Below are 18,781 nucleotides of genomic sequence, written 5' to 3'. Positions count from 1 at the left end.
GTGTGTGGTGACATTACAGACTTTCAACCAAAGGTGCATGGATGCCTGTGAAACAACGAATACTGAACACAAAAGGCTGTTGAAGTATTTCATTGATAGCATGAAACGCACAAGTGCTGTCCAGAGGCAAATTAGCAACCAGAGCTGCCTAGCTTAGTCACTGGGAAATTCGAAGAGTTCCAATTATCTTTCATTTGTTCTTTTCTCTTTTTTTAAGTGACTGCCTAAGAAACAACCTTTCAGATTATTTCTAAAAATGTAGATGGCAGCAGTTTCTTTTGGTTGATGTGAAATGAATATGCTGTAAAACAGACAAGGTAACCTAGTAGGCAAACAGATTTCTCCAGACATGGGAACCCATGCTTATCTAACATTGTCACCTGCAGGTGGTTTCCACATGATGCCCAACTTATCTGCAGAACTTGATTGGAAACAAGTTAAACCATATTTCCTATTAAGTGTTACGTGGAAATTTATAATATCTTTCTACAGCTTCCTACAGAGCTGAGAAAGAAAAAGTCAGGTAGACTGCAGAGAGCAGCTGGGAAGACCAGAGCATTGCCAGCACTCGGCACTGACTGATAATGTGTGCAATCTGTGAGAATATTATCTCCTGAAAACTGTTTTTGGGACACCACAAGGGCATGTGAGAACCAACACACTCATATACCACCCTCTCCTTCCGTGACACTGCTCTTCTGTAGCTCGATGACATGGCACATATTAAATTTCTGTACGTGGTGAACACCAAATTTCTTCAGATTATCTATCCAGAGCCTCGTCCACTTGACTCATTATCTAAAAGCCTATTATTATTAATCATTTAGAAATTACACTCTTAACACTCTCTTGCTCCATACCTGCCAATTAAACTACTTTAACCTCATTAACAGTACTGGTGCTTGGCTTTCATGACATGGAGTAAGTTAACCACTTGATTTATGAATATCAAGAGTACTGCTTGGTCTGCTTGATTTTCTCTTTGTTTCTCTCTCGCTCTCATCATCAGGAGGGAGCTTGGAGGAAGGTTCCCAGGCAGCTGTGTTGTAAGTGCAGTCAGTCAGCCTGAGAGTTTCTCACAGACTTCATGTTTGGTAAACCCCAGGAGACTTGAAGCTTCCTTCTTTTCCATATAAAATCTTGACATCTCAGGCAACAGGGGTGAGACTAAGTAGCAACAAGATGACATGCAGGTTGAAAGCAAAAGCAGAGTTTTTGGTCCTGCCTGCCCTTATGTGCATCATGTTAGGTGGAATTTGAGATCCATGCAAAGATGTATTAGAGAAAAACAACATCAGGATCCCCCCTTGGCTGCACAGGACCAAATCTGTGTAAAGCTCTTGCATAAAAAAATATCTTTAACTCTTCATATAATGGGAAAAATTTCTGACTGCTAAGAGAGATGGAAATTCTTGCTAAATAGAGCTTGTCTGCTAAGATCTCCTTTGAGAACAGAAGCAAAAAGAACAGAAAAGATAAACAGGAATTGCTAATAGGTAGACGAATACTTGAAAGGAGAGTGGTCAAACATCCTCTGCCTCAACTCACCCTCACCTTCTGTCTGTACCAGCCAATGTAAACAGCATTTTCAGGCTGATCAAAAGGCAGCATCTTCTACTGCTACCTCTACTGGGAGCATATTAACATTTCATGCCTAAAAGCACTCCCCACCACAAAAAAACCCCAAGCATCAAAGGCATTATATACAGAAGGGCTGCTATCTAAGCCCCAAGGAAAAACACGAGGCACATTTTGTTCACATATTCACATGCATACACAGATCCAGAAAAATACACTAGAATCTCAGTTGAGACCTTCAAGCTCAACTGCATACACAGTAAATAAATAGTATTAATAATAGCCAGAGACAAAGAAACAAAAATCACCGTCTGTGTTGTACAAAGTGCACGTGGGAGGCAGCAATGACACCCTGCAAGTAGACTTTAGCGCATTACCAGGAAATACCACATGGGGCATTGAAATGAATGTCACAGGGTGCCAGTACTAAATTCATGATCATGCTCAGCAAACTGTTTTAATGACAGGTTTAATGCTGGGTTCTTACAGTGACATGACCAAAGCACTATGGGTTTAATCTGGAGGGTAATGCTTGTGCATTGCATGGACAGCAGCTTGAGCTACACCAAGGAACTGACTGCATGATGGGTCAGCCACAGGGCAGCACAAAGCAGCAGGCTGTCCCTGGTAATTAGCAGGAGGTGAGAGCTAGGTAGCTGGGAAAAGCAGCTGTAGCTGCAGGTGCAGAAAAGCTACAGATGAAAACTGTCATCTTCTTTCACTACTTGCTGCTCTTGATTTATTCTTGCTCTAGGGGTCAAAGTTTGGAGCGGTTTGGCCCACTGCTTGCTTCTTGCGCTGTCAGTTCATATTCGTCAGGATCTCAGCTGACAATACACCAGTTTAGAGACAGATTTACCTTTCTGGATATCCCTTGGCGTCTGTCTATTCACCCGTGGCCACTGTTGGGACTTTTACAGACCACAAGCACTTTCTTTCTTTTTAAAGGAATATAAGACACAAGATGGAGCACTGCCAGATAGATAATGCTGGCATACACCCACCTTCTGTGGACAGCAGTCTAAAGACAACCTGAGCAGAAGGCTCCTCTTGAGTTAGACTAAAGCTGCAGGCTGGGTTGTTCAGAAGCCTGAACACTGGACTCTCACAGCCGCAGCCATGTGCTCCCTGGCAGGTTACTCATTCCCCACTTACTCTCTTCTGTAACAGAGGCGGCAGTTATTGTTGCTCAGGACCACTCTTCTGAATCTTGGTCTTTGCTGTAGCTGTCTGAAAAGGGCACTGTCAAAACTTCAAACCACATCCCATGCTTCAGTGAGTGCAACAATCCAAACTGTGTCCCACCTTCAACCTCATACAGAGCGCAGCCGCAGCCAGCTGGTTATTTTGCAGCATATGTACAGTACATTGAGTGACAAAACAGTGTAGTGCAGGTATGGGATTGGGACTTTTGCCAGGATCCAGCAGGGAAATGAATGTCTGCAGTGACTGGGCAACATTTGGCAAGGCAAATAAAAACCCTTACCTCTGACTCTGACACTTCTAAGGGCTTCTCATTCAGGCCCAAGCCCTCAGTCAGCACAGCTCCGTTGTACTTGTTGCAGATATCCTCATCAGAGTAGTGCAGCCCCCCGGGGCTTGGGCGAGGAGGAGACCTGTGAAACGTAAAAAGTGAGAATATGGGATGTCATTTCTCTGAAGTGACGCAATTAAATCATGCTCAGAAGCCAGAGTCATGGACTGGGGCAGTAATTTGGGCATTGAAGTCCTTTCTAGATCCTTCAGACAACAGTCTCCCCCCTTTGCCTCTGTAACAGTTGCTTAAAACTAGATAAAGGCCATTTCCAAGAGCATGGCATTCCCAGCTTTTTACCTGGTTCCATTCTTCTTTGAGAAGGTGCTCTTGATGTTCAGGTGTCTGCTGTTAAGCTCCAGAGCAGTGAAGCCTCCGTTATCCAGGGTGACTGACTCTTCCACGTTGGAGATGGTTTTACCTGAAGTCAAGTAATGCAAGATTCAGGTGAAACAAAGGCACTTTTCTCCCAGATATGACTGTAGGAGCTAACTTTTCCTTCTTTATGTTTTATGATATCGTTATTTTTTTGAAAATTTCTTTACCTTTCTTACTGGCAAACAAGAATAATGAGAGTGAAGGAGACAAGCTTACTGGGAGTGTGAACAGGCAGAAGAAGCCAAAAGAAGGGAAAGGAGGAGTCATAGATCAATGCATTTCATTTGGAGGTATCTAAAATAGCACAGATGAACTGATGAACTCCAAAAGTAAATATTCTTGTCTTTTGGCTATAAATAGAAACCAGGTGACTGATTCAGGTGGGCACTAAAGACATCCTAAACCAGGTGCTGTGAATTCCATTCATGCCGACTGAAGCAAAGCAAGAGAAAGGAAAAATAAGACAGGCAGAAAGGGAAGAAAAAGAGAAAAAAAGGGGGGAAAAAAAAGGGCAGGAAATGGGAAAAAGCTGTCAGAGCCATAATGAGAATAAGATACAGATGTGAGAAATCAATGGACAATGTAAGACAGGGAAAAGGATGGGGGATGGGCAGAAGAGGGAAAATACAGCAAAGAACGTTATTTCTTGTGATCAAATATAGCAAGAACTTATTCTTTCCCATGCTCATTCTTTGTAATCTCAAAGGTGTGAGCTCAGCTTATGTCCCAGGGAGAGGGACCGGTTGCATATTGCCACTTTGCAGCAGACAAGTACTTCAGCCTCAGCTTCAATTTCAGTGCTACATTAAGACTCAGTGTGAACACTGATATCTGACAGTACAGGTCAGACCTGCCTTTTCATGTCTGTCCCCCAAACACAGAGCAAAACTAAGAAGATGAGAGATTTCCTATGAGCTATGCATACAAATACGTAATAGTATTAACTTGGTAAAATGCCACGGTATTCGTACATCTCATGGGACTGAGATCTGATTTTCTAACACTTGTTAAAAGTGAATTATAAAGAAAGAAAAAATCTTAACTTTGGGACTGAATTACTAAATAATGCCTGGAAGACTCCTTCTTTACATTAATCCCTAAGAACGGGCAGTGCAAAAACCCATACACCTGATCCTACTCATTAATGTGCCTTTTTTGGCACCTCCTGGCACCAGAGCAATTTCTTGCTGGAGGTGGAGGAGTCTATCAGAGAAATATATATGTGAACAACCCTTCCAGGACTTTATTATATCAGGAGAAGAGAAGGTAAAAACAATATTCAGAACTCAAGAACTGGGCATTTTGAAAGGGGACTATTTTAACATTCCTAGTTATGGAGCAGGTAGCTCCTGTTTCCTTTTCAGAGACTGGTAAAAATTGTAACTAGAGGAAAATTCAAAGCTTGTTGCTCATTATGCCTTGAAGTCTAGCAGATTCACATAACCAAGACAACTCCTTGCTCCCTGGCCCCCAGCCCAGCAACTGCAGCTTGGCTTAAGGAATGTATGCAAGATGCAGGGTACTCTATTTAATATAAAGGATTTGTGGCATAGCTCTCAGACATACAGACCTAGAATATTTGCATTGGGTACAGCCATATGAAAGCAGAATCTTTCTCCTTCTCCCCATCTATCAAGGAATGATGCCAAAGCTAAATGAAGCCTCAGCTCTCTCCTTTTTTGTGGTCTTCTGCCAAGTATTTGACCCAGACTCCTTGGCTCTTGCTATGGTCCCTGGGACTTCCACCTGCTATTCCGTCCAAGCCCATGACTGGTTAGCATCTAAAACCTGATAAGACCAGACACTCTTTGCCCAGTATGACTATAGAGAAAAGCCATTTCTGCCAAACAAAATAGAGAGTCCACTCTGATGAAATCGGAGGTTCAAAGGGAAGACATTTCAAACTCCCCCTGCTCTTGAGAATGTTTGCACAACACAGAGCTAATGTCTTACCTGTGCTGCAGTTCTTGTACTTCTTGCTCTGACCGTGTAGAACCAATGCAAACACCACTAGGAGGATGAGGATCAGACTTGAGAGTGCCATTACCAGTAGAAACCACCACTCCTCGTAGAAAGGGGCTTCTGTTTGTGCTGGAAGAGTAAAAAACAAATAACAGTTTCTATTCATTTCTTCTTCCCCACAGCACTCCAGAATCCTTAGCCAAGGAGAAGCTACCACCAAAGCAAGAGAGGGAGGTTTCTTCCCACAGCTCTGCACACCTACATGTCTTAACTGCTGAGGTATGCTTAGTACTCCTTGGGTCAGAGGAATCACTAATGTATCTGTCATGACCCATGATTATTCCACTTTTTAAGAGTCTTGCCTTGCCAAAACACTGCTCAGAGGCTCTTTGAAAAATTCAGCTAGTGCCACAGAACACTTGGATCAATGTCTTTCAGTACCTCCATTAACTTAAACTTCCAGCATTCACTGCTACTCTATATCGTTTCCCCACCAGCTTAGCCAAGCCTGATGTGCAGCATGTGGATTCAGTTGCATGGATTTTGTGCAATCTCAAGTCATTGCACACCATTTGACCTCTACTGGAGGTATAAAACGGCACTACTTTCCCCTTTTTACAGTTATCTTGCCAACCTTGGTTTAAAGTAATAAGTAATGTTATTTTCTTGCAGTGATATTTGCTTTGTCAACATCCCTCAGCTTTGTGAAAAAATGCTGCCACTGCAGCACAAGCAAGCAGCTGTATATAATTTCTCTGTAGTTCATAAGGTAGAAGAACACCTGGTAGGAAATGAGCAATGCCAGGAGACCAGCTTCAGCCCTTCACTATCACTGAACCCGGGCATTCTCTTTCACTGACTGTTCTGAGCTCTGAATCTAAACACGAATCTGTTGTAAGCCTGATGATATGAGCTCAAATTTGTTCCAGATCACTGGGTATTTTGCAGCAGTGAAAAGTAGCCACGATCTTTTTTTGCTAGGAGGCCAGTCCAGGCCAATAAAGTCCTAAAGGCAAACTGCACAAGTCATGCTGGGCTGAGCAGTTTCAGTGCAATTTATACCTCCCTGTGCTAGCTGAAGTGGCCAGCCTAAAATGCTTTATACCTTTATGACTGTGAATCTCAACAGAAACCTCTTACTTTCATGCAGCAATTTGAGATGAACACTGAAGCATCAAAAGGAGGTGAATTAAATAGTTCTGTTCAAGTGGAGAACTTACAAACAAGCAGTTTACTTATAAAAAGCATCACAAGGAGATGCATGCCTAGCTTCAGAGGAATAATGTCTTCCAGGAAAGGAAAGACTGACATGATTACTGACCCTTTACATTGTGTTAGAGCCTCTGTGAAACCACAGAACAGAAAAACACTGACTCTTGGTATTTGAAGTGGGTTGTCTAATGCCCTTGTCCTGAAGGAGAAAAGCAAGGGTAGCACTCACACTGAAATCCACAGACAGCTTTCATGGGCTAAGTGGTTAATTGTGTAAGGACAAACGCAGCCCTGATGGCGATAGCAGCATTTACTCCTCTTGCCTTCTGGGTAACTGTTGCATCGTGTTTATGCTTTTCACTGGAGAAGCAAAGAGATAAAAGGCACTCCAGATACTGGAGCACTGCCAGGTTCTCAGGACTCTCCAGAATTTTGAATCACAAAGCCACTTTATCAGGTTCTTCTATTCTTCTTATCTATCTTTTCTGATACAGTGAGGATGAAGCTTATTGCTCAAAAGCAACCTGGAGCATAGCTGCCTCTGCAAGTGTAAGAGGAGACCCAAGCAAAGCTTTCAGGAGGGCAAGCTCTCCCATTTCATAACAGGCCACTGAACTTGAGCTGCCCAGATGTGTCAAGCTGAGTGGAATTTGCTTTTGGAGGTACTGAAGTTCCTTCAAAAACCCAGAGTGCTGGGTTGCTCGAAGGGATTTTGGAAGCAGGTTTAGGCCATAGCCCTATTTACTGTGAATAAGCACAAGAGAGCAGGGAGGGTGCGAAGAGCCCAAGAGCATGACCCACGAGCTAGTTGGATGAAGGGGGACTGGAGGCATCACACCGTACTGGAGCTGCTGATGCAGAGGGTACCAGGAATAATTTTTTGAAACTACACTTTCATATTTTTGAAAGCTAAATACAAAATAACAGAAAACATTTATTGGAGAACTCTTGGGAAAACAAAAAAAAGAAGGAAGCAGAGTAAACAAAACAAGAGACTAGGAAAGGAGAGAAAAATCAATTGTAGATTCTGTAAATTAATCTTGGGGCAAGAGATCTTACACATCAACACTCATGAAATTCCTGAGAAGGTTCTTTGCCAAACTTAAAAATGTCACACATGCGTTTTCCCTCTTGAGAGTAAAACATAGTGTAATAACAAGCCTTGCTTCACAACTATATTACTCTGGATTTATCCTAAAACAAGTGAAAACAAGCTGTTCTTGATTATTTGTTGCAACAAGAGAATCTAGGTTGGGGTTTTTCCCACCTCCTCCTTCCTCCATCCCTCTCCAAGGAATTGCATTGGTAAGATATTTTTTAAAATCCATAATTACCTGATACTGCCACAGAAGGAACACTTGGTTCTCCATAGCCAAATTCATTGACAGCCACTACCCGAAATTCATAGGTCACACCCTGTTTGAGTTTGTCCAGGCCGACTGTGTAGGAGGTAGCACTGCGAGGAATGTCCTTCACAAACATATCCCAAAGTCCTTCATCTAAGGAAGTAGCAGGGAGAGAAATGGCATGAACTGTGCAACGTGGCATTTCCTTCTTCTGCTCATTGGAAAAATCACCTGTTGTTAATTGTGTGTTTCAATGACAGGCAGTGGACGTGCTTACCTGAAGGCTGATTGGTGACACGTACAAGTGTCAGAATGTCTTGCAAACACCCACCACCGTATTTATTCATGAGAGGGTCATGAATAGGGTTTATTCCCAGATGGAAGAGGTCTCCTCTAAATTGGCAGCAGCACTCACAGTGACCTGAGCTGGCTCGAGCAGCTGCCAGCCATCTGGGTTCCTCCTGATCAGGTAAGGTCAGCGCATCAGCACGCCTGATATTTCACAGAGCAAGAAAACCTGAAGCAACCTGCCAGATGCATGAGCCCTAACCCTCAGGTTTTGCCTGCTTTCACATTGCAAAACTGACTTTCCTAAGTAGGGTAGGTCTTGTGAACCAATGTAAGGTTTGGGTCTTGGTGGCCTCATGTGAACTGCTGTCTGGTGGGCTGGTGGCACTGGAATGCTGCTTGCTTCATAATATCAACAGTGACATGTCATTCCCACGTGCTGGCCCACAGTGTGGCAGAGCCCACAGAGTGAGACAGCTGGCACTGCACTTTTGTGCCATGCTTTTTTAAGCAGGAATGAAGTTTTGCTTGTACTATACATCTCTCCAAGTTGTTAGAAGCATAATGCCATTCTGATGAGGGTGTTTCAGTAGGACAATCTCATCTCTCAACAGCCATACTGACATTAATCCTGATGTGCATCCTGGCCAGGCACCTTTCTGGTCCCAGATCCAACTCACAAGCTTATATTCACTTAACTACAATGGAAACAACTTTCAGCAAGATGGATGCTGTTATCAGCAAGAACAAAACCAACTATAATTAAAAATGTCAGTCAATAATTTTGAGTGCACGAATTAAACATTAATCAAACTGGACTGCTTTTCAGTAACAACTGGTGCTTAGCACTTTTGCAGACAAAATGGAGTTACTTTCTACACATGGGACTAAACTCTCAACTCTTACAGATCTGACCTCACAAGTATCCCATCGGGTTTTTGCTCTTTGTTATCAAAGCTGTTTGAGAAATGTCTTTCTCTCCGCATGCCCCACAGCAATGGGAATATGATGATAACCTCTGCATAGATACAACTTCAGCACAAGAGCTGACTGCTTTGAAAGAAAGTCCTCTGCACTGTGAGATTCAAGCATCAGTGTGACTTCTGTAGCTTGAGGTGTTATCAAGGTAACAATAAAGCAGGAGCCAGCAGTGCTACCCTCAGTGGCTTGATCCGCTGCTGCAATAAAAGGCAGGAATCTGTTCTCATTTTCTTTCCATTTGCCTGTGTGTAAACTGCTTGTGAGCCGCTGCAGCAATTCCAGAATGGTGCTGGTGTAACAGAGCAAAATTTGGCCCTTAGCCTACTTCTGTGCAACAGGGAATAGCAGCAAAGATGGATTGATTAACACTGCAGGTGCATTTTGATGTGAATGTTTTAACTCTGGCATCAGTAAATATTGGCTCAGTAATTTGTACTGTGCTGCACGTCTAGCAACACACACAATGACTAACATCCCCCAAACTACATCTTTTCTGATCATGAGGATTGGCAGTCTCAGCAGATGCAAAAAGCAGGCTGAAATGTTATTGTTCCAGCTACATTTGAGAAATACCAAAGAACAATAAAAATAGGTAATTTTTCTGTCATACTTAAAATTCAGACCAATACATTATTCACCAGCATGATCAGAGTATAATGAAGTTATCATAATGTACCATTGTTATGTATTAGCTGGATATTACAATGGCTATAAAGCAAGAGATAAAATATTGACTTCCCTTTTACAGGGCAATAGAAGGCTAGATTATTTCTACCATGTAAACTTACAATGTAATAAAAAGGGAGCTTGGGATTTGGTTTCTCTGAAGAGGGTGGAGTGAAGGATGCATTTTCAAAGTTAGATTGTTGCAACCACCAACACCAGGAAGATGCATCTCAGACTGTAAAATATTGCCATAATTGCTAGAATTGCCCAGGCTTTCATAAACACATTTGTAAACAGCAATAAGAGAATTTGAGTCCATTGTGAATTGTCTGAAAGCAATTTGTTTGCATTGAAAGCCACTCAAATGAGGGAAGAAAAGGCAACAATAAAAATGAATGTTCAACACTCATTGCAACAAACACAACTGTTCACATGCATTTTCTCACTCATTTTCTCAAACCTCTCAGGGTGCACAGTGCAGAATATCCAACAGACCAAGAAGTGTAAATTTAACCACTCTGTAAATCTTGCAGAAGACTACCCTTGAGAAGTCAACATTGTATTTCCACCTCTCTGTCTCCTTGGCTATAGTGGCAATGGCGTGAGGCAGAAAAGGCTGCTGGTGGATGGCTCTTCAAAGAGAACACAGGGACTCAGAGATGCTGTGGCTCATGGCCATATCTTTTCTGGCCCACCTCCCTTTCATTCATTGAAACAATCTTTGTCCAAATCTTTTTTTTTTTTCCCCTAGGTTAGAAAACAGGGCTTTGCCCAGATGAGACCCAGAGTGTGATACTTTGGGATCCATCTTTATGTCTTCCGCATTGCTGACTCCAAGCCAACGTTACGCACAGGATAGTCTGCGGCTTCCCAAGCCCTGGCCAACAAGTCTTTTAATTCCAGAATTTTAATGCCAGAGATAATTTAATTAATTGATCTTATCTCCATCTGGACTATTTAGGCCTCTCTTTGTAGACAGAGATCACAACTGGATCTGTCCATAGTAAAACTCCATTTTATTTCAGTGGTGTACTTTGAGATTAAATATTGAACACACACGTGAATTCATTCACTGCATCTGTTCCCCCATCCCTCAAAACTAGATTTGCTCTAAATGTTACAAGTTCAGCTGAAAGAGAATTCATTAGAAGGTCACTTCTGATAGCAAAGATAGGCTTTTAAGTTCAGTAGAAAATCATTAGTATACTGTACACAGTATTTTCCACTTAGTTGAGGGAGGAAAGATGCACGTGGTGTGATTGGGATATCAACTGGGTATTAACTTACAGAAACCATTGAGAAAAACAAAGTTGTCACCACAGGACTGGGGCAGAGGTCCAAGGCTCAGATAGCCCCAGTCGTTGTCCTGGGCGAGGCAGCTCAGCTGGCAGCTGGGATGCACTCTGCTAATTGCAAGGGCTTTGCCTTCAATAATATCTGCCTCCCTCTTCATTTCACATTGTCTTTCACTGGGCACCTGGCCTCTTGAAAAAAGGCCTGAATGTGTGATGCCAAAGACAGGCCTCCCTCAAAAACAGTTTTTCTTTGTTTCTTGTTTCTATCAACAAACACTTCACCAGATCCTACCCCAGCCTTATTTCCTGTTGATATGAGATTTGATCTTTATCTCCCAGCCTGAACCCCTCCATCCAATTTGGGAGTGTGGTACATGATGACAGGGGAAGGTGAAGCTACCTCCGACCTACCACAATGCCCAGCTTGCCCCAGCCACCCTCCTGGCCAGGCATCAGCCATCCTATGTTGGCGAGGAGCAGCACTGCAGGCTGTAGCCACACACAGCACCCACGGGCCAGCCTGGCGTCACAGGCAATTAATCAGGGTCTCCATGCTGAATAAAACCGTCAGTCAGCAAAGGCTGTGGCTCTGCTAACTCAGGCCACTAATAAACAACTGCTGTGCTGTGGCTGGGGAGATGGAAAGCTGTCAGTTATTCAGGTCTTACACACCAGCCTTCCTCTCTTGGAGTAGGAGGAGAGCTGCGCCGTAAAACTTTCACCTAATTACACATTAGGAGGTTTATGAGCAGAGAAGCTGCTGAGAGTTAAGGACCATCTGAAAATGAGTAGTGTTCCTCCTACAGAGGACAAAATTAAAATGTGGATGTATCTGTCAGAGGCAAAGGGCTGGATTATCATGCAAACTAGTGAAAGGACAAGAATGGGAAGTGAAGGCTGACAAACTGTCAGCCCCGGCATGTCGTTTGCGAGCAGAAGCGAACCAAAGGCCCCATGGCAGATGTCGGCAATGCAGCTGCACCCTTCACTTTGAATTTACTGACTTCTGCTGGTTTGTGCCCATGTTTGACACTGCACTCCCTCATTTATTTAAAAATAAATAGAAAAGGAAGAAAACATAAAAATGTTACTCAAGACACCAGAAAGGAAACTAAAGTGAGATCTGTCCTTGGGGTGTGGGAAGTGAAACCAGCCTTCATGGGAAGGACAATCCCTACTCCAAGTAGATGAGTTCTTCCCCAAAATACCCACTGCCTTTACAGAACTGATAATTTAGGGGAGAAAATCAAACCACTTTCCTGACTTGTCTGTGTCCTAAGCTGATAATTTCTGGCTGACCTGAGGTTTGCTGGACTCTTCATACCAGCCACAGTGCTAGAAATATTATTATTGGAAATATCTTCAAATGCTATTCTCTCCCACTGGGATTAAGTCATCCCTTGTTTAGGAATAGCAAACAAAGTTCAAAATGCATGATGGGGAGAAGAAGCAGAAGAGGAAATATCTGTTGGCTTGTCCTGGTTCAGAGACTTTTCCTGAGCCATGAAGCAGATTAACCGAGCACCAATACGCTACCCTGCATCTCAGCATGACTGCAGTGGGCTAGTACATGCATGAAGATCTCTCCTGGCAGCTACCTATCCATGTGCACGCCTAGCAGCATGGATCTCTAGAGTGTTGTGGGGATATGCTTCCTTTGTAGGTAGGAGATAACTGGGAAGGCAAGTCTGTGTAAGTCAGTTACTTTACCAGCCACATGCCTGCCATTAAAGCGCAGTCCAGAGGAGCCTTGGATGTGGCAAAGGGTTGGGAAAAGAGGAATGAAACCAGATTCTCTCCTCCTCTGGCAACACTGTGAATGTTCACATTGTTGTTCCATTTCTGTCTTTTCCTCTATAAGTGAAAACTGAGGACACAATCTAATACTCATTCCTCAGCCAGGCTAGTTGATGTCTGGGGAGTGCTTACAATGGCAGTGACAGAGGCTGCTTAACTGCATTTCTTGTAATGCACAGGGAGCTAAACTGGAATCCATTTCTCCAGGGACAGAGAAGCTGAAGAAAAAGAAAAACTCTTCTGTTTCTGTAATGTCTTCCTCTGGCAGAGATCATTCTGGAAAAAATATTGCTTTGCCGGCTCCAGCCTGTGTCTGAGTATATTCAAAATGCAGAGGAGGTAGTTAGCATGGTCACCTTCCATAAATCTGTGAGAGAAATGGGGAGATCAAATGAACAATCTCAGCTGCCTGCTGCCACCATTGCTACAGCCAGTGTCTCCCAAGAGCCCTGGGAGCAAGAGCCCTGGGAGACACAGCAAGGCACTGAAAAATTCAAAGGGAAGTGACAAAAGGGGGTATGGTTTGCCATTTCTGACAGAAAGCCACCCTCCTACTCAGATGGAAGAATCTTGGCAGGGAGCTGCAGCAGGGAAAATGAGATGATACAGCATTTAACGTTTGGGGTAATGAGGCCTATAATAGATGACACTTGAGATGTGAAATACTAAGGTAGTGGTATTGCATTTAAATATTGGCAACAAGCTAAAGCTTTTCATCTGTCTGTTCAGTACTCCTGTTTTGATCTCAGGAAGATGAATAACTTTTCCTTCCTTGATTTCATGTGAAGGGCACAAGTCAACTGCTCTTCCCTTGGACAGCAACTCCTTAAAAACAAACATTGCCCAATCCACGCTCTACTACCCATAGAAATCAACATGCAGAAGCAAATTCTTAGAATGATATTAAAACAGAAGCTGCTCTGAATGACCAGCCTTGGCAGGAGGAATTCATTCTCTGCTTTTGTTAAGTCCCTAATTCAGATTTCAAACTCCTCCATGTGGAGATGAGGAAGAAAAACGGCACAGAAAGGAAGCTGATGCTTGGGTGAAGTAAGCCAACGTTCCAATTAGTCTGTCTCCTCTCCTGGATCACATTTCACGCTTCCTACAAATGCAACCAGAACGCAGGAGGAGAATCCAGCATACAAATGCCTAGTTCATTTGCTATGACAGCATGAATAGGATTAAAATAATCTGAAGAGGAATTAAATGCCTCAACAGTCAGGTTGCAAGAGCAGGAGAATAAGACCTCTTCTGTGTGTTTCCAGGACCAGTGGAGGGAGGCCAGCAGAAGTGACCCAGGGTTAATGCAGCTCAGACCTGTCTTGGGGGACTACTTTTTTTGCTATTCAAAAAGAGTGGGCCACAAATCCTACATCCTCAACCATGAACTGTAAAATGTTTGTTCACTATCAACGGTGAGACAAGCCCAGGAACTCTGGATGAGTTTGCAGTGTTATCACTCATACCAGTTGAATTTTCAGCTTGCAGACACTCTGTAAATGGATTGCAGGTTTCCCTCTAAAACACTGCTACTGAAAAAACCCTGTTTGGGGTAATGCATGCTGGTAAGTGGACTTCAGTGAACAATTTTGGTTTAACTTGCTGTATAAACAATGCTTTTCAAATAAGGCAATGTATTTTCTACCTGTGAAAAAAGAAGAACAGAAATCAATAAGGTGAAGTAAGGGAAATAGAAGCACAGCAGTGTCATGCCTCTAATTAAAAAAAAATCTTGATTACTCTGGGAAACTCCAGTGGACTGAGAAAGTACACACTTTCCTTGACTTTGCTTTGAAAACAGTTGTCAAGTTAAATGACAGAAATAAAGAAGAAATTTTAGAGTCACAACAGAGCCTCACTACAGAGCAAATTCTATCAGACACAGGTGGGGAAATCTGCATCTTCAGTGATGACCATGGAAATGCAGCAATAATTTTCTTACTGGTCTGGTTAAAGGTCGTTAAAATCACTGGTTTTAAATGCAACCTCACATTCAAGACACATACAAGAAACAGAGTCCTTTATATAATCAAGATAAGCATTCATTTAATCAATATATAATCAAGCAATGTGCAAGCACCTAGAAGTAAAAAAGGAAAGAACAAGCAGCCAACATGGATATGTCAAGTATAAATCATGTCTAATTTCCTTCTGTGACAGGGTAGCAGACCTTGTCAATAGAGGAGAAAGAGCAGACATCATCTATCCTGACTTCAGCAAAGCTTTTGACATCGTGACATTCAAACATGGCTTACGTGAAACAAGTATCTGGTAGATGCATCACCGTCTGAAAAACTGTACTTGGTGAATAGTTATCAACAGTCACTGTCAGAGTGGAGGAAAATTATCAAGTGAGATTACACAAGGGTCTGGAAGAATACATGGTTTTTCTTAATGACTCGGTTAACAGACAGTGTGCGCTTACTGAATTTGCAAGTGGTACCAAAGCTGGGAGAGGCTGTGAAGAGGCTGGAGCATACTTCTACTTTTTAAATGACCTTGTTCAACTGGGAAAATATTCTGGTGAAGGCAGAGAGCGTCTTCAGTAAGACACAGATCCCAGAAACAAAAGAGCTCGGGGAAAACACTGAGAAAAACTGAGGTGATGAGGGAATTCCATTCCCCCTCCTAATGCCCTCCCTGCAGAACAAAGGGGGACATTGATGTGCATGTGGTGATACAGTCCCAGTCCTATTATTAACAGTAAAAAAACCAATTAAGTTCTAGATTCTGGTGCAGAAGAGGATAGATTTCTATCTGTGGTCCTCAAAATATAGCTTGCAAGTACTTATTACCCTTTGTGCTTGAAAGATGCTTTAAGTATTTAAGTGAGTTTTAATTATTAACTATATTAGCTCATCAATTGGATGATTTACCAGTGATGTAATACAGTGGAAGCCAGAACACTCAGAGTAATTTTCTGTGACTATTCCTAAACAGGAGAAAATCTGATAAACCACATAATAAATGAGCAATGGTTTAATACTGGCTGGTGACAGCATTCTCTCCCAAGATTCCATTATTTCATTGCAACAACAAACAACCGGTACATTGCAGGATGGCCTTGAGCGTGGACTGAAAGAAGGGAACTCATGACATCAAACTCTTTGTGTTTCCCATGGTTTACCTGAGGGTCGTGCCTCTATAATGTAGCCGGTTGTTGGTTTTTCTCCAGAATCTCCCTCGGTCCATTGTAGCGTCAGCCCAGAAGCAGATTTTGTCACCAGAATTTCCTGAGGGGAGCCAGGAGACCCTGAAGGATGAAATGAGAAGAGCAAATGGTGGTGGTTTGACAGACAGGCTGCAGTATTCTTCATTTCTTCTACTGATATAGAGGAAAAAGGAATCTATAAGCATTGATCAACCTATGGGCAACATAAACCAGGTTGATGGGCTATATACCTAAATCTTTCACTAGTTCTAGTACCAGCAGTTACATATCAATAGCTGAGTTTTACAGGTGTCTGTGTCAAGAAGGAAAGAGAAAAAAACTGTTCTGCAGCATATCTGCAGCATTTGTACATTGCCACTGCTATTTTTGACTTCACAGGTGAAACCAGTCTCTGAGTCTCAGGGAGAGGTTTGTGGGGAAAGCTGCCTGCCCATGCACTTGTGAAGATGCCACAGCCATGTTACAGAGGATTCCTGCTTTATATTGTCTGTGGTGGGACATGAGAGAAACTGTGGATCCACAGCGCTGCTGTCCCAGATAATGGCTATGAAGGGTAGTGTAATAAAAAGAAAGCTTGCTGGCACCCAGAAGGGTGGAATTGCCAGATGTGGCTCTGATGGAGAGAGCAAATATATCTCTGAGCTGGAAAAGAAACAAAAATCAGAAATGTGACCGTTGTGTTGATGTTCCCTGATTTACTGGACAGGCTTATATCATCAGAGGGCATTTACCTGCTTAGATTATCTGTTTATCAAAATCACTGATCCAGTAAGAAAGCACACTCTTTTGGTACACACATTGAATCAAGCTGGTGTTCAGCCTGTAACTCCTCTTGACATATGAGGAAATTCACAGACCTCTCCCTCTGCATAAGCCAAGGCGTCAGGATTGTAAATTCATTCTGGCTTTGTATCCAGGCGCCTTTGCTGGTTTCAGCAGAGTTATTCCAGTCCTGACTTCCAACGCAAAGCAGTACAACAGTGCAATCAGAATTATGCACCGTGCTGTCAGACTACAGATTTGAAATCTCTGGCTAGCCCATCTATGTTATGATTTATTCACAATGTTTTGTTTATTCACATCAGACCCCTAGATTTCAGGAAAAAAAGAAACACATTTTTCATGGACAGTTGCAAAACCCGCCGAATCGTGCCCTGAGCTCCCGTGACTCAACTTCTCCTTGGCCTGGAAACTCATATGAAGCCCTGAGTGCAATATTCCCTGCTGCTGGACCATGTTTGAATAACTGATCTGGCTTGCAACACGCTTTTATGGTTCCACTTACCTTCTGCTGGCCCAGCTGTGACATTGGCTTGCAGTTCAGGTCCATAGGCGATAGTTCGGGCTTGCACTCTGAATAAATAGGTCATGCCCTTGGTAAGATCTCGGACCTTCAACCAGCGTTGCCAGTTCCCTTTAATATCCACAGTCACCACTTTACTCACCCCTGGAACAGCCATGCATATAAAAAATAAAAAAGAGGAGGTTGAAATGCAAAAAAAGAGAAATCAAGTGGAGCTTATTACATCTAGATGGTAAGTAAAATTATCTAGCAGTTTGCTAAGAAAGTATTTCTTACAATTAGCAGGAGTTTAAGTAGTGATAATAGCCAATTTTCAGCACTGATAAGTATAATTAGAGTTTAAGCTTGATAAGTGGGTACTGACAAGAAAAAAAACCTTACAACACAACTGGGAAATTACCAAGAGACTACACACAACTACACTAATTACTAAAGGAGGAGGTAAACGAAAAGGACTGCGTGTTGCAGATTGCTTCCTAAGCAAGCATTTCTCTGCTGCTGCTTTGCCAAGTAACCTGCAACATTGCCTGGAGGAAGAAGCAAGGGCCAGGTTATTTCCTTTCAACTTGTCCCATCATTTCCACCATTACCAAGAGAATGCAGATGAAGGATGTATATCTCACAGGTTACTTGTGGGTAAAAACTCCACAGCAATAGGGGTTGCAATCAAAGCACTATTAGCTTGGGCAAGGCTGAAGTCGTGTTTGGCTCTTCTCTAAGAATTTTTCTTACATGGATGAATTAACATCAGTGCTGTTTCCTTCATCAAGGTTCATAGGTAGTTTCACATTTAGCTTCTCGGTGCTGCACAAAGGGCAAAGTAGCAATGAGTGCTATGAAAACAAAAAAATCTAGTTTTCACTGACATTTTCTAAAAGTAAGCCAATGGGATGAATTTGATTTATAAAATATTTTACAGAACAGAAAGCTCTAATTTACAGAGTCCTTTTGGCATTTTTCTGGTTCTGCAGATGTACCCAGCACACTTCAAACCGAGAAGCTAGGAAGTGGGAGAATGTTTTTCCCACTGGAGAAGGCTGCTTGCTAGTTTATCTTTCCAGAAAAATGCAGAAGGAAGATGTTTTTCAATCCAGATGCTTGTTTTATGCAAATCAGGATGATGCTTTCAGTTTTCATCAGTTAAATAAAGAATAAAGTCCAAGCAATTTCTGTTCAAAGCCTCTTCCCCAGATACAATTTATAACTCAGGGAATCTTTCCTCGGTTAACAAGGAAGCAGTAGAAGTGCTGCCTCCTTCTTTAGGTG

General features: G+C 42.6%; 1 protein-coding gene across 2 annotated transcripts in view; it reads right to left on the bottom strand.

Annotated features, from left to right (window-relative positions):
- The window catches only part of SDK1 (sidekick cell adhesion molecule 1), a 417,596-nt gene that overhangs the window by 9,681 nt on the left and 389,134 nt on the right, over positions 1-18,781 (bottom strand). For both annotated transcript variants that reach the window (XM_061992261.1, XM_061992262.1), the window contains exons 39-44: positions 17,498-17,659; positions 16,168-16,293; positions 7,999-8,163; positions 5,444-5,581; positions 3,413-3,533; positions 3,065-3,194 (exon numbers count right to left, since the gene is read on the bottom strand). In XM_061992261.1, the coding sequence (XP_061848245.1) occupies positions 3,065-3,194; positions 3,413-3,533; positions 5,444-5,581; positions 7,999-8,163; positions 16,168-16,293; positions 17,498-17,659 (842 nt within the window). The remainder of the gene's footprint in view (positions 1-3,064; positions 3,195-3,412; positions 3,534-5,443; positions 5,582-7,998; positions 8,164-16,167; positions 16,294-17,497; positions 17,660-18,781) is intronic.

Source organism: Colius striatus, chromosome 3 (assembly GCF_028858725.1).
Source record: "Colius striatus isolate bColStr4 chromosome 3, bColStr4.1.hap1, whole genome shotgun sequence".
Taxonomy (NCBI): Eukaryota; Metazoa; Chordata; class Aves; order Coliiformes; family Coliidae; genus Colius; species Colius striatus.
This window is presented reverse-complemented; position numbering and strand designations above follow the sequence as displayed.